Source organism: Lactuca saligna, chromosome 2 (genome assembly GCF_052625555.1).
Source record: "Lactuca saligna cultivar CGN05327 chromosome 2, ASM5262555v1, whole genome shotgun sequence".
NCBI classification, from domain to species: Eukaryota; Viridiplantae; Streptophyta; class Magnoliopsida; order Asterales; family Asteraceae; genus Lactuca; species Lactuca saligna.
This window is the reverse complement of record NC_136418.1, coordinates 161,466,391-161,487,685: the sequence shown is the minus strand read 5'-3', so window position 1 is coordinate 161,487,685 and position 21,295 is coordinate 161,466,391. Positions and strand designations below refer to the sequence as shown.

Sequence of the window (21,295 nt, the reverse complement as noted above, 5' to 3'; positions counted from 1 at the left end):
TACGTCATTTCCGATTGCTACATACTAACATACACCTTCTCCATCATCTGTGTGTGTGCGTTTCTTGGGGTTGTTTTCACTAAATCAAATCAAATGTGAATAAGCCTGTATAGAGAAATGATTGTTGTTGATGGGTTTTGAAATTTGAGAAATCCATTGGTGGGTAATTTGAAGTGTGGTGATAAGGCATTATGAATTGAGGTAGTAGTGGGTTTTAGATGCAGGTGGTGGATAAAGTGTTTACAGTTCGATTTTTACTGCCCAAAATGCACACAAGTTTGATTTTGATTGTAGGTTTTTCTTTGGTTTTGTTTTTGTTTGAGTTGGTTCAGGTGGTGGCTAATGGTGGTTGTGGAGGTGACTAACGGTGGTTGTTGGTGATACCAATGGAAAAGCACTCACCAAAAAATGGTCAGAGAGAGAGAGAGAGAGCATTTAATATTAAATAATTTTATTTTTTTTTATTTTTTTAAATAAATAAAGCAAAAATTCATAAATGGTCCCTGTAATAGTGAAATGACATAAATGTCATTCACTTAACGTCCAAAAGCTAACGGAGTTAACAAAAATGACCATTAGTGAAAAGTTTTGAAACCACAGGGACCATCTGTGAGGTTTTTTGAAATTATGGACTAAACTTGATATTTTCGAAAACCATAAGGATCATTTTTGAAGTTTTGTCTAAATATAATAATAAATGGATATCAATTTAATTAATGGATTTACTTTCTAATTTTAAAATTCTTAAATTAAAACGCATTAGTTTCTTTTGTTTATTTATTTAACTTTAAAAGATAAAAAAAAAAAAAACATTTCAATTTTAATAATTCATTATTTTTTATATATTCAAAATTCTTAAATATTTAAACATTTATATTTAACTTAAAAAAAAATTAATACATGTAATACATGAATATCACAACCATTATCATAATAACGGCTACAATATTACAATTAAGAACATTCATCATAAAAATACCAAAAAAAAAGTTGTCATTAAAGATGTTGGATTGAAAGACTTTCAAACATATCAAAAATTATATCTAACATTACATTAATTCATTTCATCAAGTCATAAAAGCTAATCAGAATAGATTTTTTATATAAATATACAAACTAATGTACAGAAAAATCATGAGCAAAGTTGAGAAGGAGCAAAGTGAGCAGTTGTATAGGATTCAATTTTTTTTATTATATATTTTTATTTAAAAATAAAAAACTATAATAAAGATAAAGGATATTTTTTTTCATTTCCTAAACCTTTAAGAATATCTAATTTCTCAAGACCTACCCATATAAAAAGTAGTAACCATCACAAAAAAAAAAAGGTAGTAACTATGCACGAAAAACAAACATCCACCTTACGTGTAATGTGTTAACTTGACGGAATCCTTCCTAAACACTAAGTTTCGGTCGAAAATCAGATTTGGCAAATGGAGCTGTGAAGTCATCAGCACAAGCCATCCGGATTCTCTCAGGAGTTGCAGGATTGTCAAGAGGAAACCAGCCATGAAACCCTGATTCAGCTCTTGCACCTATAATCGCATCTTTAATGGCAAAAAACACAGATGAAGCAAGAAAGAATGGAGGTTCACCAACAGCTTTTGATGAATGTATCGCCTTGTCATTTGGAGCATCCTGTATATATTACAATTTACAAACATTCAATTGATATTCATTCTTTTGTTTGGATTTTTACAAGTATATATGTATAATAAGTTGTACCTTCAATAGGGAAACCTTGAATTTGAAAGGAACATCATTAACAGATGGAATCTTGTAATTTCCAGGACCAGATGTAAACAAGAAACCAGGTTGAATCCATTTATGAGCTTCATCTCCCCATTTCAACTCCTCAAGAGCCACCCATCCCATACCTTGCACAAATGCTCCTTCAATCTGTGTATGCAAATCAAAAACACAAATATGATTATAGCGTTTGAAGATCAGGGTCAAGAATGTAAATTAACACGTACCTGTCCAACATCAATGGCTGGATTAATGGAGAATCCAAGGTCCAAGATGACATCAGCAGCCCTTGTGTGGAAATCTCCGGTCAGTGTATCGATTTCAACCTCGGAAAATGCAGCCCCGTATGTGAAGTACCTGTATGGATGACCTTTTCCGGTTGTCCAATCGAAACCGATGTCAGGGATGATGTGAAACCCGTGTGCAGAAAGATCTATACGCTCACAATAACATGTGTTTACCAACTGAAAACGAATCAAAAAGTCAAAAAATGAGAATAATCATGAATTGTTCTGTTGTAAAGTGTTGTTGATGATTGATATATACCTCCTTGAAAGAAGTGTGTTGTTTCATGGATGCAATCGGCTCCATTCTTGATTTTATTTGGTTACACGCGTCCAAAACTGCTGCACCATACATATCCGAGCTGGCTGAAGCTGCTGTTGGAGACGCATTAGGAACCTAACAAATGTAAGGAAATAGAATCAGAATTAAAGTTTTTTGTTTGGTAATCATATTGTGTTACCTTGTCAGTACTTGTTTCTGAAATAAATACAGAAGTAAGAGGGATTTCAAAGGCAGAAGCAGCAATTTGAGCAACTTTTGTATGTAAACCCTGACCCATTTCAACACCACCATGTGTCACCAACACAGTTCCATCTGTATACACTTGAACAAGTGCACCCGCCTGCAGCCAATAAGAACAAAAAAAAATGTTTACACTAAAATCTTAAACAAAAAAACAGTAGTTAATCATTTCAATAACAAAATTACCTGGTTCATGAACTTTGTAGTAAATGAAATACCAAATTTAGTTGGAACCATAGCAATTCCACGTTTCTTCCATCGATTATGAAGATTAAACTCATCAACTTCACTTCGAATTTTCAAGAAGTTGCAAGATTTCTTGAGTTCATCCCATAGCCGATGCAAAGTACAGCCTTGAATTTGTTGACCATAGTGTAATATCGACCCATCACCAATAAAATTCATTTCCTAAAATAGAATTAATGGATACTTATATGAGTAATATAATTTAAGAAGACTAACTTTTAGATATCATATTTAATTTATTATATAAAGATATATTCAATTTATCTTTATTTATCCTTTTTATAAAGTTCAAAATATCATATATTCCTTAAATCCTTATTTTTAATATATTTAAATATATTTTTAATCATTTTAAATCCCTATTTTTAAAAAATATCCTCTTATAAAATAATTCATCTATTCCATATCTTTTTGAGATTTGGAGACGGGATTGTTTCTACTTTCTAGTCCATCTAAATAGATATACCGGTAGATGTTTTTAATTCAGTTGGACGTTTTTATTTTAGTTAGTTACATTATTATTATTATTATTATTATTATTATTATTATTATTATTAAAACACTTTTCTCCAATATGAATTGAAATTTAATTTGGTTTCCATCTCATCAATATTTCTCTTTTTTTGTGCAGCAACAAATAGTTTTCATTTGGTCACCAAATTAAGCCTCAAAATCCATAAACCTAATCGATATTTTAATCAAACAAAACCATTTAATCAACCACCCGTTCTGATGTTAAAAATTTGGCGTTGGATTTCTTGCATCCTCCGTCATAATCAACTTTCATCTCTATATTTTCTTAAATCTTCTTCAATAATCCTTACACCTTCATTGAAACAAAAGACTGTAACTACCGTACAACATGGATGGAGGCTATAATTCAATCCATACGGTTCATAGATGGACTAGAAAGTAGAAATAGCCACGTCTCCAAATCTCAAGAAAGTATGGAAGAGTTAGGTTTATAGAATAGATGATAAATTTATAAGAGGGTATAATACACAATTGATAAAAATAAGAATTTAAATTTGTTAAAAAAAAAATTAAAAATGCTAAAAATAAATATTTTGGCAAATATGATATTTTGAAATTTATAAAGGGTAAATATGATATATATTAAATTAGACCTGATAAATATGATATTTTGATGTTTAAGAATGTTATATACAAAATTCTTCCTAATTATATGACACATACGAATATAGATTCAATTTTATAAACGTACTCTGATTTCTTCGGGACTTTTCTTAACTTCCATTGCAATTCTTTGGATCCAATTTTCAGCAACCAACATACCTTGGGGCCCACCAAACCCTCTAAAAGCAGTATTACTAGGATAATTAGTGAAACAAACACTTCCGGAAACTCTAACATTTGGAATCTCATAAACATTATTTGAATGATACATTGCACGTTCAAGTATCGATTGAGACAAATCAAGTGAATTCCCTCCGTTGTTATAGATTTCCAGATCTAAAGCAACCACCACTCCTTTATTTGTGAACCCAACCTACTTACCAAAATACCCCCATGTTAGTAAACATAATCAACCAAAATTTCGATTCATTCAAATCATGAAAAACGTTACCTTGTATTTCCCAAGAAAACTATGTCGCTGACCGGATATCATCATGTCTACATCCCTATCCAATGTAAGTTTTACGGGTCGGTTCAAAATGTATGCGGGGACTGCCGCAACCGCAGCAAAAAAAGCAGATCTCGTCTCCTTCCCACCAAATCCACCGCCAATTCGCTTCACCCTACAAACCACTTTTGACATCGGGAGACCGAGCACATGGGAAACATACTTTTGATGCTTTTGTGGGGCCTAAAAAAACGCAAAATTGGTTCAATTTCCCCCCATATGTATTTGTTATAATTCATGTGATTTCTTTATATTGGTTATCTTATTTGATTATAGTAGTTATCTGATGTTAAGGGTTTTTATTGAAGGTTTTTTATTATAGTAAATAAGGTTAAATGAATAAGGGTAAGGGTCGACCCTAGGAGGTGGACAAGTTTTGATTTCAGTTTAGTTGGAGTTTTCTCGGGTCTCAAAGATAAGGCCCTTTATTGTTTTATTTTCAAGAATTAACTTAAGATTGAGTTATTTTCTAATCGTTTCTTATCAAATTGGTATCAAAGCAATCGCCATAGTAGATTCGAGCACCATTTACAAGATCACCGATTTGGAGGCAGATATGGAACAACTTCGACATAGTCATCCAATCGGTTTGATCATATTGAACAGGAGTTGGCAAACATATGAAAAAAGGAGAAGCGATAGGAAATCGTTAACTAGAGACACGCACACAGAGCTTCTATTGCTCCTATTGAAGGTATCATAATTGTAAGTCTCACCCCCACCACAGACACAACCGATCATCCAAACCCCGCATCGATTAACAATGACAATATCATCTACGATACTCGCGAGAAGTGTCACCAGTGGTGATTGGTTTAATCCACCTATAACTTCGTCGGAGTTCATGTTGATGTTCTAGGTTTTCCTGTATCATCGTACACCTCCAATTCAGGCTCCAGTGATAGGAAACATCAACATTACACGAGCGGAACCTGGTTTAGCAAAGACAGGCACACACATCTAGAAGCAGCGGAAGTGGGACATTCGCCTTTAACAGTGGACCGATAGTCAATATGAACAACGGTCAGGGGGGATGGGTCCTCAAGATGGATTATTTTTTTGAGGAAATTAAAGATGTCATTGTTTGAAGGTGAAAACACTTTCGGATAGGTTTATAAGGTGAAAGATTCTTTAAGATTCAAGGGCTCATATCACCACTAGAGAAGATGCGTGTAGCAATGTTCTGTTTAGAAGGGCCAGTATTAGCGTGGTATTGTTGGGTGAACGGCGAACACCATTCCACAGTTGGGAAGAAGATTATTTAACCGATTCCAACCATCGTGAGAAAGTAATCTCTACGAGAAATTTCTGGCCATTAATAAAAACGGTTCCATCCGTGATTATGTGGGAGCTTTTGAACAGCTTTTCGTCCAGGTTGTTGGTATCTTAGAACAGGTACTATAAGGTACATTCATCCATGTCGGTTCTATATCTATTCGAATAAAATGCTTAGCCAATTCCATGATCAAGTCGGAATTACGAAATAACCATATGAACACTACAACCCATGGGCTAGGGAAAGTGATTAAACTAACTTTAGTATTCAATGAAAACTACTCGAGCTAATTAGGCGGGGTTGGGCAGGCCGTGCAAAAATCGACAGGAAATCATCCGACCATCAAGACCGTCTGGATCCCAATCCAGAATATGATGACCAAAGAAAACGATACCACGGGAACCCAAAATCTCACGACATTCAATAAATGAATGACATAGAGTTTTCCTATAAATAGGTCAAGGGTCTCTGTTTCTGATGTGAAGAAAAATATGGACCAGCTCGTAAATGCCCCAGTAAGACCCTCCAAATCTTATTGATCGACAAAGAAGTAGATGAAGAACAGTAAACAAAAGAGTATGTGCATCTAGGTATCAGCAAGTTCGATAGTGGGGTTCACAACACCACACACTATGAAATTATGGGGTAGGATTGGCGAGCAGGAGTTAGTAGTACTTATTGACATTGGGGTTACCCACAATATCCTGTCTCTTTGTGACTGGTGGGACTGGTGGAAAATTTAGTATAAATATTTATATTTTTACTAACTTTGGACATATATAAATATATACATATGTTGTATATATAACTAATTCTAAGTGGGTTTGTGTTCTCCGCGAGAACTTCGAAACGATATATTATATGTCTAAAATGGAGTATATGTGAATGAGATATCGATACCCAAAGAAGGGTATTTGAGAATACATTTAGAAAAAAGAGATGAATGTGGGAATGAGTCCCACATTGGTAGAAAGACCAAACTCAACAAGGTTTATAAGCATGAAAGACTTACAAGTTTGTGTCTATGTTTTACTACAATTCCTACACCACTGTTACGGTTGTTGTACCCTGGGAACAGACGGCTATCTTAGCGTTGTCGTGTATCAACTAGTAAATGATTTTTACCCTCTAGAGCTCGGTAGTACTAACATAATATTATGAATTAAATGGTTGAGATAATGCTTCGGGGCAAACCCGGATTGAATCATTCTGAGACCTCTTTACAAGAACTGCTCAAGGACTTACAAAGTTTCGACAATAGGATCCTAATAGAAATCAACAACATGGAGGGCACAGAGCAATCGTCCTCATAAGTTCACCCGTCACTAGATGATATTATAGCTAATTTCACCGATGTCTTCTCGTTACACTAAGACCATGAACATGCCATCAATCTGAAGGTGGGCACCAAACCTATCAACATAAGACCCTATCGATATCCACAGTCACAAAAAGATGAGATTGAACAACCGGTGGACGACATTATTATAGTTGGAGTCATTTGTTAACGGTCTCCGATTCCAGTTATTGAAGAACTTCTAGATGAGTTTCATGGGGTTGTAGTATTTAGCAAACTCGAATTGAAGTCGGGGTACCACCAGATTCGCATGAAACCGGAGGACATTCCGAAAACGATATTCCACACCCATGAAGGACATCCCTAGTTCATGCTTGGTCTAATGTCTAATTTATGGGTGCGTATGGCAGTACACTAAGAGCACCTTTCAAGTCTACTAAAAAAAGGAAAAAAAAGGTTTTCTTCATCTTTTCCCCGCTTTTACCATTGATTGCAAAAGGCTTTTTTTCCAGTTTTTAATTCCTCTTTGGCAAGGTTTGAACTTTGCGTGGTGGGAAGGCCTTCACAATTCGGCTAATGCTTTAGTCATACTAGATGACGAGGCTTACCGAACTACCTTTGACGTAACTCGAAGAGAGAATGCCTCTCAACCAAAATTCGAATACGACTCTCTCTAAACAAGAGCTTTTTACTGTTACGTTGATCACATTGTGAATTCCTCTTCATGCTGTTCGGATTGACGAATGCACCATCAACATTTTCAATCCCTCGTGAACAAGGTTTTTGGATTGTATCTTAGAAAAAATTTTCTTGTTTTTACGATATATTTGTTTATAATAAAACAATGGAAGACCACAACGAGCCCCTTCGATCGTTTTTTACTGCATGCGAGTCAAGAGCATGTTTTGTAACCGAAAAAAATGTCTATTTAGGCATGATCAGGTGGATTATTTAGGGGCATATCATGGCCCAATATGGGGTAATGACTGATCCATGCAAGTTCATGGGAATAACCGAGTGGCCGATTCCAAAGACAGTTCGGAAATTACATGGGTTTCTTGGTTTAACGACCTACTATTAAAATTGTGTACATAGCTATGGCTGGATTTCTGAAGTGTTGATTGACCTTTAAAAAGATAAATTTTGTTGGAATGATGAGGCCATGCATGCCTGGAAGAAAGCGATGGCACAGGTACGGGTTTTGGCTTTACCAAAATTTTCCAAAAATTTTACCATTGAAATGATGCATCAAGGGCATAGAGTAGGAGCAAAGAGTAGGAGAGGCGCTGATGCAGAAAGGTCGAACGATGTTTTATTTTAGTTAGGTGTTAGGGAGTCGGGACCAACTTAAGGCGGTATATGAGCAGAAACATATGGCAATTGTTATGGCAGTTCATAAATAGCAATTATACGTGTTGGGAAAAAGTTTGAAACACTTGTTAGAACAACGAGTAGTGGTGGTAGAACATCAGCTATGGATTTCCATGTTGACTGGGTATGATTTTGAAATTCTTTATCGCCATGAAAAGAAAAATGGGGTAGCCGATGCATTATCTTCATGAGGGGAGCGGGTCACGCTGGCAGAACTCATGATTTCTATGTCCAGCAACCATGCCTACTTGCTACAACATTTAAGTCGAGACCCCGAAATATTAGCTATTCATCGGAGAATTGAAACTGTAGCATACGGAACAGAGGGGTACGAGTTGGTTCATGAGCTTGTTAGGTTTAAAAGATGGTTGGTGCTTCCAAGTACTTCAAGTTGGGTTACGTGGTTGCTCTAAGAATGTTATGCTAGGGCAACAAGGGATTATGAGAGATCCCAAAAGACGTATAATAGTTAGCACGTGAGTTCTTTTGGAACGACATTGAGAGGGATGTGGTGAAATTGGTGGTGGACCGTAGGGTATGTCAGTGCAATAAATATTCAAACTTAGCGTCAGCTGGATTGTTGCAGCCTTTGGAGTTGTCGGTTCATATTTGGAAAGATGTGACCATTGTCTTTATCGAGGGTCTTCTAAAATCAACCGGATACAACATCATCTTGGTGGTGGTTGACTGTCTCAGTAAGTCGACTATTTTTATTCTCCTTAAGCACCCATTCACATCGGCTTCGGTAGCGGTACGTGGTCTTTATCGGTGAGGTTGTACGGTTACACATGATTCCTTGATTAGTTATTTTTTTACCGAGACAAAGTGTTTCTTAGTCACTTTTGGAAGGAATTATTCTGGAACCAGGGTACCATGCTCAAGCGAAGCACGACTTACCACCAGCATATGGACGGACAACGAAAAGTTGGCAATCGAAGTTTAGAGACGTACCTGCAATGCTTCTCTTCATCTCGACTGAAAGAATGGGTCAAGTGGCTTCCTTGGGCGGAGTATTGGTATAATACTTCGCATCATTCGACTATTCACATGACTCCTTTTAAGGTCTTGTATTGTTGAGAGCCTCCGTGTTTGGTTAGTTATGATCATGACTCGATAGTCACATTTGAATAATTATTTGTGGGAGTGGGATGGGGTACTTAAGCAGCTTAAAATGCACCTTAGCAGGCTGCAACAACTTATGAAGGCTCAAATGGATGGGAAACGTCAGGATATCGAGTTCAAAGTGGGAGATTTAGTTTATTTGAAATTGCGACCCTATCAACAAATCTTAGTTGCAAAGAAAAGAAATGAAAAGTTAGCACCAAGGTTTTATGGCCATTTGAGGTTTTGGCTCGTGTTGGTAAATTTGTGTATAAGTTAAAAATGTCGGATACCACTACCATAAATTTTGGTATTTCATATCTCACAACTTAAGAATGTGGTAGGTAATCATGAGACAGTAAATGCTCTTCTTAATGGTTTGACGGAGAAAATGGCGGTATTACTTACTCCAGATAAGGTAAACGGTACATGAGAGAATGGTGGTGTCACGGAGATCTTGGTCCAGTGAAAAGGTATTAGCCTAGCTTATATTTATGTAAACTATTAGATTTATTGTATACTTGAGGGGTGTATACTGTATCATTTTTCTAGTATTTATATAAGATAACTCCCATGCCTATTGGTGTGGTATTCCATTCATTACATGGTATCAAGAGCCCTTCAACCCCTCTCTTCCTCTCCCTCCTCATAACCGACTCCTCCATTGTTTCCGGCGATCTCACCATGGCCGGCTCCTCTAATGACTCCACCCTCCCGATGAACACCCTCATTCATCTCATCACCATTCGTCTCTCTTCTTCCAATTATCTTTTGTGGGTAAATCAAATGGTTCCCCTCCTAAATTATCAACATCTCCTTGCACATGTCGATGGCTCCTCGGAAGCTCCACCCACTCATCATACCGTGGACGCCAAGCAAGTTGAGAATCCGGCCTTTGCAGAATGGCAAGCCGACGATCAACGCACAATTCTTCTCCTCCAAGCCTCCCTCATGGAGGAAGTTTTTTCTGAAATCGTGGGTCTTTCCTCCGCCCGCGCCATCTGGACTGCTCTCGAATCCACCTATGGAAACTCCTCCATGGAACGGATTCAAAATCTACGCGACCAACTTAAGCTTCTCTCCAAGGGTGACTCTCCTGTTTCTGATTATGGTCGCAAGTTCAAGGCCATTTGTGACCAACTAGCGGCTATTGGTCAAGCCGTTCATGAATCCGATAAATGTCATTGGTTTTTATGTGGCCTCGGCGGCAGTTTTGAAGCTTTTTCCATTGGGATTCGCACCTCGCGTATCATTCACTCATTCCGGGATCTCCTTGCGCAAGCCGAAAGCCATGAATTGTTCATCAAATCGATCCATGGGCAGCCCACCCCTGCTGTCGCCTTTTCCGCTGTTTCAGCGCTTAGCGGGGCTGCTCCCGCATTTTCTGTTGGTCGGGGTCGCGGTGGTGGCTCCGGTGGTCGTGGTGCTTTTCGTGGTGGTCGTGGTCGCGGCCGTCGGCCTCCTCATTGCCAACTGTGTAGACTAAATGGGCATTTTGCTAGTGCTTACCCTCGACTTTCCACTTTTGCATCTAACTCTATTCCAAATGAAAGGGACTTGACGAAAGCGTTTTTAGCGAATTGTCGCGTCACTCCACCCGCTCCGGATTGGTATGTTGACTCCGGGGCCTCATACCATATGGTCTCCTCCTCGGGCTCGATCACTCAATCCGAGCCTTTCCATGGCGACGGTTCGGTTCATTTTGGTAATGGTACAACTCTTCCAATTACCTCTATTGGGACTTCTACTCTCACAAATCGTATTAAATTGCGAGATGTTTTAGTTGTCCCAAAACTTACTAAAAATTTATTATCTGTTAGCAAGTTGACTTCTGATAATGATTTCGATGTCCTTTTCTCGAAAAATTCATGTTCTATTCAGGATCCGGTCACGAAGAAAATTCTAGCACGAGGAAGGCATGACCGCGGGCTTTATGTTCTCCCCAATAAACCGGTGGCTTGTTCGTTGTTTGCTACTAAACATCCCACCGCATCTTTTGAATTATGGCACTCCCGTTTAGGGCACGTGAATTTTGATGTTATTTCTAAATTGAATAAAGATGGTCATGTAATGGTTTCTTCTATTTTACCAAAACCCGTTGTATGTTCTCCTTGTCAACTTGCCAAGTCTCATCGTATGCCCTTTGAGATTAATGACCAACGTGCCTCAAAGGTCTTGGATTTAATTCATTGTGACCTTTGGGGTCCATCTCCTGTTGTTTCGGTTGCCTCCTATCGATATTATGTTACATTTATGGATGACTTTTCGTGTTTCACGTGGTTCTATCCACTTAAAAATAAATCCGATTTTTATGGAGTTTTTGCGACATTTATGGCCTTTGTTGAGACACAATTTTCTACAAAAATCAAGACTTTTCAAACTGATGGGGGTACGGAATTTTTAAACAATAAAGTAAAGGCTTTGTTACAAAGCCATGGCATTTTTCACCGTATCTCTTGCCCTTACACGCCTCAACAAAACGGACGGGTCGAACGTAAACACCGCCATATTGTGGAAATGGGCCTTGATATGATGTTTCATGACTATCTTCTGGTCTCTTATTGGACGCATGCTTTTAGTACCGCGGTGCACATAATTAATCGTCTTCCCACTAAGGTGTTGGCCATGCGCTCTCCATTTGAGGTTTTATTTGATCGCGCCCCCATTTATGCCAATTTTCGTATTCTAGGTTGTCGGGTTTATCCATATTTGCGGGACTATGTGGATCATAAACTATCACCACGGAGCATTCCGTGTGTTTTTATTGGGTATCACTCGCAATACAAGGGGTTTCTTTGTCTCGATCCGGTTTCTAATCGTGTGTTTGTCACCCGCCATGCCCGGTTTGATGAATCCTGTTTTCCGTTTCGAGACACACATACTACCGCCCACATTGGGTCTCTTCCGCTGCGGTCCTTTGTCGCTGGTTCTGAGCCCGTCGACCTCGTGGTTCCTCCTACCGCTGTTCCTGCTCCTCCTCCCAAGGTCTCCAGCCCGACTACTTCGCGCCCTTGCACCGTGTGCACTGATCCGGTACCGCCCCAGACGCCGGCAACTTTCCCGTCTGATTCCGACTCGTCGCAGGGTGCCGCCTCTGATCCATCATCCGCCTCTGATGCTTCGTCGTCCGAGTCTGACTCCGATCCTGATACTGGTGTTGAATCGGGCCCTGATTTCGAGTCGGATTCTCCTCTGTCGCCTCGCATGCCACCTCCCTCTCATCCGATGACCACACGAGCAAAATCTGGGATCTTCAAGTCGCGTTACCGGGTTGATTTGGCACACTTACATTCTCACTCTTTGTTTACGCAGGTTTTTTCTGCCCTGGTGCCTTCGTCTTATGCGGATGTCTTGTGTATTTCTCATTGGCGTGATGCCATGCATGCTGAGGTTGCGGCTCTTCATCAAAATAAGACGTGGACTCTCGTTCCTCGTCCGTCTCATGCCAATATTGTCGGTTGCCGGTGGTTGTTTCGCACCAAGTATCGTGCGGATGGGACGGTTGAGCGCCACAAAGCTTGCCTTGTTGCGCAAGGATTTAGTCAAGTTTCGGGTCTTCATTTCTCTCATACGTTTAGTCCGGTGGTCAAGGCGGCTACCGTTCGTGTTGTTATCACTCTTGCCGTTGTTAATGGTTGGCGGTTGCGCCAACTCGATGTGAACAATGCCTTCCTTCACGGCACCTTGGATGACACGGTGTTCATGCACCAACCCAAGGGCTTTGCGGATGCTTGCCATCCCGACTATGTGTGCAAACTTAATAAAGCTATTTATGGTCTAAAACAGGCACCGCGTGCATGGTTTCATCGTCTCAGTTCGTTTTTAGTTCAACATGGTTTTACTTGTAGCCGTGCTGATCCGTCTCTATTTGTGTTTCGCCGAGACTCCTGCATTATTTATTTGTTGGTCTATGTTGATGACTTGATTGTCACCGGCTTCGATGATGCTATCATATCCTCGTTTATTTCTCGTCTTCATGCTGAGTTTTGTATTAAAGATCTTGGGCGGCTAAATTACTTTCTTGGCCTCGAAGCTGTGCATCATTCTAGTGGCCTGCTTCTGTGTCAGGCCAAGTATGCTCATGACATTGTCTCACGTGTCGGTCTTCTTCATGCCAAACCGGTGCCTACTCCTCTTGCTGTCAATACCGTTTTGGTTCGTGACGGTCCTGCCTTTGCCGATCCCACCCTCTTCCGCTCGTTGGTTGGCGCTCTGCAATATTTGACCATTACTCGCCCCGACATTTCCTATGCGGTTAACCAACTTAGTCAGTTTCTTGCTGTTCCGACCGAGGCTCATTTTCAGGCGGTCAAACGCCTTATTCGCTATGTCAAGGGTACTCTATCGTTTGGCCTCACCTTCACACGCCCTCGGTCTGTTGCCATTGTTGGTTATTCTGATGCCGATTGGGCCCGATGTCTTGAAACTCGCCGCTCTACTTATGGGTACTCGATATTCCTGGGGGGTAATCTTGTATCATGGAGTGCTAAGAAACACCCACAGTTTCCCGCTCCAGTTGTGAGTCTGAATATCGAGCCATGGCGAACACGGCAGCTGAAATTATTTGGATTACTCATCTGTTACAAGAGTTATATGTTTTGCCCACCGGCCGTCCTACACTTCTTTGTGATAATCAGAGTGCATTATTTCTCACTCAAAATCCAGTCGCTCACAAACGTGCTAAACACATTGACCTTGACTATCATTTTGTTCGCGAGCTAGTTGCATCCGGAAAACTGGTCACCATGTTTGTTCCTACCAAGCTTCAAGTCGCTGACATCTTCACCAAGAGTCTTCCTCGACCGCAGTTTGAGCAGTTTCGTCGCATGTTGCGCCTTGGGTCACCGCCTCTTGCTTGAGGGGGGATATTAGCCTAGCTTATATTTATGTAAACTATTAGATTTATTGTATACTGTATCATTTTTCTAGTATTTATATAAGATAACCCTCATGCCTATTGGTGTGGTATTCCATTCATTACAAAAGGTTTACTGGACAATGATGTGGGAAGATAATTCGTAGATTCAACAATAGTTTCCGAAATACCACTTTGAGGTGGATTTTCAAGGAGGGTTATTGATATGAATCGGTTTAGGAGATCTGGAGAGATGGGACCATGTCTATACCAGGAAGAAATAAGAGGGAACATTCACTAATTTCTTATTAGATATTTTATTTGATTATAGCAGTCATATGATGTTTATATGTTTATTTGGAAATTTCCTATTTTAATAGATAGGATTAAATAAATAGGGGTAAGGGCCCGCCCTAGGAGGCAGGCAAGTTTTGATTTCAGTTTTGTTGGAGATTTCTGGAGTATCTTGATGATCAAAGATCGGGGCCCTAATTGTATTCGTTTCAAGTGTTAAATTAAGATTGAGTTATTTCCTAATCGTTTCTTATCAAAATCTATCTTGAAAATTAATAAAAATCTTGTTTGTAGAACTCTGAAGAGTGTGATCTTACTTGAGTGGATGAGATCATGTGAACCTCATTGCCACCATCCATGGTCCAAACGAACGAACTTTGTGGCTCCAAATAGAAGTGTTCTTGGCCACCAACATGAACCTCACCCTCGATGATTTTATCACATTGGTTTGACTCAAAACAGAGATCAACATCCCCTTTACATAATATCCTATTCGAATTTGGAAAAAAACTTTTGGATTTTACAGCATCTTTTATGGATAAGATCGGTGGTAAAACTTCATATTCAATGACAACTTTTCTTGCCGCAAATTTCGCATTTTCATGAGTATCAGCAACAACCACTCCTATAACCTGCAAAATTTTGGGAATAACTTGTAAATCAAGATACAATTCTGATTTCTTTATTTTGAAATAAGTATTACTTAGATTACCTGGCCAACACAAGTGACAATATCAGAAGCAAAGACTTCTTCATCTTCAACAATAGGCCCGGTGGCATTATCTCCCGGAATATCTTTGGCAAAAAAGATTCCGGCGAATCCAGGTGATGATCTGGCACCAGAATCATCAATCGAAAGCAAACGAGCATGAGGGTTCTTGCTTAATATCATAGCAGCATGTAAACCGCCAGGTGGCATAGGGGTGTCATCTGTGTACTCCGCCTCTCCCGTTACCTGAAGTCTAGCTGACATATGAACTTCAGGGGACCCCACAGAAGTTCCCTGTTTTGTAATTTCATAATCTTGACTACCGATTATGGATGGACGATGAAACGACTCAAAAGCTGATAAATGGGACACGGGTATGGGTTCTTCAAAGAAATCTTGACCTTTCATTTGGTGAGATACCCACAAAAAGAATTTGAAAAAGAAACTTAAAGTTAAAGATTTACGAAACTCCACCATGCCACCTGGCGCATCTTCTGAAATCACAACATCCTGTTTCAAGATTTCCATGGCATTTTCCACCATTTCCTTATTCCAAGGCTTCCCGATTAGGTAAGCTTTTGTTTTTACAACTGATAAAGAAACAGGAGCAACACCGCCATAAACAACACAAGCATCAGAAACAACCCATTTCTGATCTTTTTCTTCAAGAAAAACACGCATTCCAGCATTTACAAGGGCAATATCGTCTTCTCTTCTGTGTGCCTGTTTAAATTCTTTCACATACTCAAACTTTCGAGTCCACGGAAGGAAAACCGAATAAAGAATCTCGTTTTTCCCCAAATCCACTTTTCGATACCCCAAAAAGAAATTTTCAGCTAAAGTGGTTCTAAAGTTTCCATTACAATCAACGATTTTAAACTTTGCTTTTGAAGCCATCCAAAGAGGATTTAAATCTGAAATCGGACTTGCAGTACATATATTCCCACCAACAGATGCAACATTTCGTATCTGAGTTCCAGCAAACCATTTTATTTGTTCGATGATCGCCTTACATGATGATGTTTCATGAGAAGAACGCTCATTGACAACTTTTTTTAACAACCTTTGAAGCTCTGAAAGCCTAACAGCAGCTCCTATCTCCATTCCATCATCATTAATGGTCAAAATATTAAGTTCAGGTACATGGGTCACGGATACGAAAATCGGGTAATGAATTTTTTTTAACCTAGTTTCGATTCCGACCTCCGTATTTCCCACAACTAATTTTGCATCAGGGAATCTTGATTTTAACTCTAAAACATGTTTTAGCTCCAATGGCCTATGCCATTTGATCCCATTAAAACCATTCAAGCTTAGACAACTTGGTTTCCTCATTAAAAGTTGAGGTGGGAATATGATTTCTTTGTTTGTGTATGAACTTCCATCAATTTCGTTATAAGAAACAGGTTTATAATCGTGGCAAATATCACCTTTTTTGATAGTTTTTGATCCACAAGAACACGGTTTACCAGTTGAAGGGCAAACAAAGTCACCATCTGTTTGTGATGAAACAGAATTGTTCGTGTATAATAAGTCATTAGTCTTGGAAAAGACACGAAATGCATCGAGAATAGGTCGATAACCAGTGCATCGACATAAATTTCCTCCAATGCTCTCTTCAATTTGCTCTTCAGTAGGTGGGGTTTTGCTAGACCTTAACAGCGCGTACATGGACATGATGAATCCAGGTGTGCAAAATCCACATTGTGAGCCGTGATTACGTGCTAACAATTCCTGTATATATTTTAAAATATTTTTGAAAGCCGTATACGGGTTTTTCAAAAAAAAGTTAAATATTAACCATTTATCAGATTGAATTTATAAGGAAATTGGAAAAAATTTGATTTATTGCAATTGAAGTACTTATTTTTTTTTTTTAACTTAAATAAATAATTTTCATAAAAATAAACAAAGGAAATAATTCAACTTTAATTTAAGAATTTTAAAATTAAAAAGAAAGCTGCATTAATGAAATTTATACACATTTATTATTACAATTATTATATTTAAATATTATATAAAATTTTAAAAAATGAATAAAAACCATAAAATGAAATGAAATTTTTTTTTAAATAATCAAGAAAATGATATATGGCAAAATAAATATGACTGACATATGGCATAAAAATTATTTTTATTTATTAATATAGATTTAAGTTTTGAAAAAACATAAGGAACCAAAGGATGGTTACCTGAATTGGATGCAAACCAAATTTGCGATTGCCTAGACCTTCCACCGTGATTACATGCATTCCTTCAACAAAATACAATGGAGCCAAGCAAGCATTGATTGCATGGTGCCTGAAGAACAAAAAATACATAATTAGATATGACTTGAATCTTTGATCATATTTGAAGAGGGTTGGTTGGTCTATTGATTTTAGGGACGCTATGCAAAGACTGAAATAGAGGTGTAATTGAATTGAGCACTGCTAAGCTCGAAACTCGATTTGACTAAATAACTCGAGCTTGAAACTCGAATCAAGCTTGACTTGAGCCTTAATTTCAAGCTTGAATTTGATCTGAATAAAGTAATTGACACTTTCGAGTTCGGTTCGATTAACTACGAAGAAAATAAAATTACATTAAATTACAATAGATATAAGGGTAAGCTAATATAAATGTGGGATTCTTGACTTCTTCCAAGAAACGGCTAAAAAAAAGAGCTTTTGCACCTATGTTTTGAACCCGTGTGTTTTCTTTAAGAGGCATCAGCCGACAAACTAACAACTTGTTTTAATTCTCAAACTTAAAGTATATATAGTATAACAACTTCCTACCAATATGAAATGATGATATGTGTCATATTTTGATAAAATTAATTATATTTTGGACACCTGATATCATTTCAAATGAATAGGAAGATAATTAGGGAAAAAATTGGAGGATATTTAATTTCTCTAAAATCTATCTCTTCTAATAAATGAAACTTAAAAATGACATGTGTCAGTTTTTAAAAATATCTCTTTGACACGTGGAATTTTTCTATGATTTTTTTTTTTTGTAACAAATCAAATTCAATTCAAAATTTGAAAATACAAAATCATATTTATTTTTCTTAACATATTAATTCATAAGTACTTACAATGGACAATATATTGTTTTTTTACATTTATTATTTTTTATCTATTTAAAAATTTTAAATATACCTATGGTGGTTTTCACGGATATATATATATATATATATATATATATATATATATATATATATATATATATATATATATATATATATAAAGTAAATAAAAGCTGAAACCGGCCGCACACTTAGGCACTTAGCATGAGCTCTGGGCCGGGTATGTATTTGAAAGAAAATAGGAAAAAAAAAAAAAAAGTGGGAGTGAAGGAGAGAAACTCACACGCATTTTTTTGAATTTTGATCCAAGTAAGAAACCATGACAGTGCATGCCCCACAACCTCCTTCACCACAGCCTAGCTTCGTTCCTGTTAAACCTACATCTATATGTGGACAACAGGGACAACAATACAAAAGTAAAGAGTTCAGAAGTTTCACAGCTGATACAAACATAACACCAAAACGAAGTTGGGAACTTTAACATCTAGAGCCAACTTGCAACATCAGATAGAAATTTCCAAATCCTTTTTCTATCAGAACATTCAGCATCATTTTAGAAAATGTAAAATAGTTTAATCAGATTCGAAAAGAAAGAAAAAGATTCAGTTTATGTGTTTTCTTTTACCTCTAAGATACTCGAGCAGAGTTAAGTGGGCTAAACCATCAGGGAGCACTTTACGGACTCCATTAACATATAGAATAACATCTTTTGAGTCTTCTCCGATCACTTCTAGCTCCTCCTCGCTCTTCAAAAATCCCATGGGAACCCCCAAGATCAGTGTTTCTGTGAGTGTGGGTAAATTTAATGATACAAATCGAGTTTGATTGAAAACTTGCACTAGTAGGAAACCCAAAAATGGCAAAAAATGTGGTTGTTGGAATTTTCTTTTTTCTTTTCCTGATTTGGATCGAAAGTAGGCAATCGTGGATTCGTGGGTCTCTTTTATCTTTGACATATTCATCTGAGAGGCAGTTCTGGGATGTAAAATTACACATGTCCAATGATTCCAAATCTTTCTTTTTTTGAAGAATTTCAATTTTCATTGATTGATCGATAAACACGTGAATGACGTGATGATATCAGCTGCGATGCTTTTCTTTTTATTCCTACCTGCTCAGTTGAGTTTATAAACTTCACTTACTGTTTTCTTTATGGATCTAGTTTCGTTTAGGTCAAATTTGTAAAAACGTGAACTTTATTGTAGTTTTAAAATAGAGTAAATTAAAGAAATGGTCCTTGTGTTTTAGTTGAATTCACATTTTTGGTCTTTGAATTTAAAATTTAATAAGTTACATCCTTATAGTTTATGAAAATTACATTGCAGATCCCTGGTCCATATAATAAGACCAAATTACCCTTTCCTTCCTTTTTTTTAACAATTTATTATTATTATTATTATTATTATTATTATTATATTGTTTTTTTATATTTATTTTAATAGAATTAATATAAATTATTTATAAAATTGTTTATATTTTTAAATCAATTATCTAAGTTATATAAAATCATATTATTATTATTATTATTATTATTATTATTATTATTATTATTTATTTTTTGTTTTATTTATTTATCTTTTGTTTTGTGGTATAAAAATCTTTAATATTTTTGACGTTTTATTTAAATATATTTTTTAATGTTTGTTGCTTTATTTTTATTTTTTTTTTGACGTTTTATCGTTTGAATTATATAATGATTTTTTGACCTTTTTTCGAATAAACAAATTAAAACAATAACCCGCACATGAAAAAAATTATTGTTCATTTAGTTAAATGAACGAACATTAATAATGGTTTCATTCGTTAATTTACGTTCATGAACGTTCGTTTACGTTCATTTATGTTCGTTTGTTTAATTTATTTATATGCATTTATATTCAAAAAAAATTATTATATTACCATATTATATGTTTGTTTATGTTCATATATGTTCAATTGTGTTTGTTTATTTTTATTCGTTTATATTCTTTTAATAAATTCACGAACATAAATGAATGAATATGAACAAGATAATATGTTAAACGACAAACGCAAAAAAGAAAATATTTTTCGTTTATCTGTTCGTGTTCATTTATTTGTTCAACTAACTTAAACAAACGAACACGAAGATAAACAAACACCGCTTGTTCGTTTATTTATTAAACGAACATGAACAAACTCATTCATTTATATGTCAGTGCTTCTTCATTTATTGCCTATTTAATTACATTTTTTTCGTATAACTATTTTTGAAAAAAAACAAAAACAAAGTAGAATTATATATATATATATATATATATATATATATATATATATATATATATAGAGAGAGAGAGAGAGAGAGAGAGAGAGAAAGAAAGAGAGAGAGAGAAAGAAAAAAAAATGAAATATCATCATACCTTTTCTTTTTATTTATCTTCTTACCCTTATGAAATTCTGACAAGTGTTATATTTAGATAAACCTAATGATATTTTAGGATACTTGTCATCATTTCAAATGGGTAGCAAGATAATTATGAAGAAAAATAGGAGGATATTCAATTTATCATATATATGGGCTTAGGTTATTATATTCAAAGTAATTATTATGTTGTTGTATGCATAAATATGTGCCAATCATTTTACTTATTTTAAGAAAGTGATTAATACATATTATTAAACTAAATATAATTGAAAAATATCATCTAATTTAACTAGAAGGGTATTTTAGTCAATTAACATAGATTTAATAAAGGAAAGTTGCATATTTTAGGGATCATAGATTCTATTAATTTTAAAAATCCGATTTTACGAATTATAAGGTTTTAATTCGGATATTTTGACAGAATATGTTTGAGTATGTTCGAAAACAAAAATATTCCTAAACCATAAAATAATAAAAATATTCTTG

General features: G+C 36.5%; 1 protein-coding gene across 2 annotated transcripts; it reads right to left on the bottom strand.

The window, feature by feature from the left end:
* Window positions 1–1,167: 1,167 nt before the first annotated feature.
* On the bottom strand, window positions 1,168–19,336 carry LOC145032451 (xanthine dehydrogenase 1-like). Of its 2 annotated transcripts, XM_078981263.1 has the most exons (13): window positions 19,052–19,336; window positions 18,710–18,809; window positions 17,543–17,651; window positions 15,354–17,084; window positions 14,959–15,273; window positions 4,391–4,630; window positions 4,028–4,312; window positions 2,743–2,964; window positions 2,495–2,656; window positions 2,296–2,430; window positions 1,977–2,213; window positions 1,726–1,899; window positions 1,168–1,638 (listed from the first exon to the last, which is right to left on the bottom strand). In XM_078981263.1, the coding sequence occupies exons 1-13, from the start codon at window positions 19,185–19,187 to the stop codon at window positions 1,396–1,398; spliced, it is 4,089 nt and encodes a 1,362-aa protein (XP_078837389.1). In that variant the 5' UTR covers window positions 19,188–19,336; the 3' UTR covers window positions 1,168–1,395. The 2 variants fall into 2 exon arrangements, with proteins under 2 accessions (XP_078837389.1, XP_078837390.1); XM_078981264.1 differs by lacking the exons at window positions 4,028–4,312; window positions 4,391–4,630 and having other exon boundaries at window positions 19,052–19,335.
* Window positions 19,337–21,295: the final 1,959 nt, after the last annotated feature.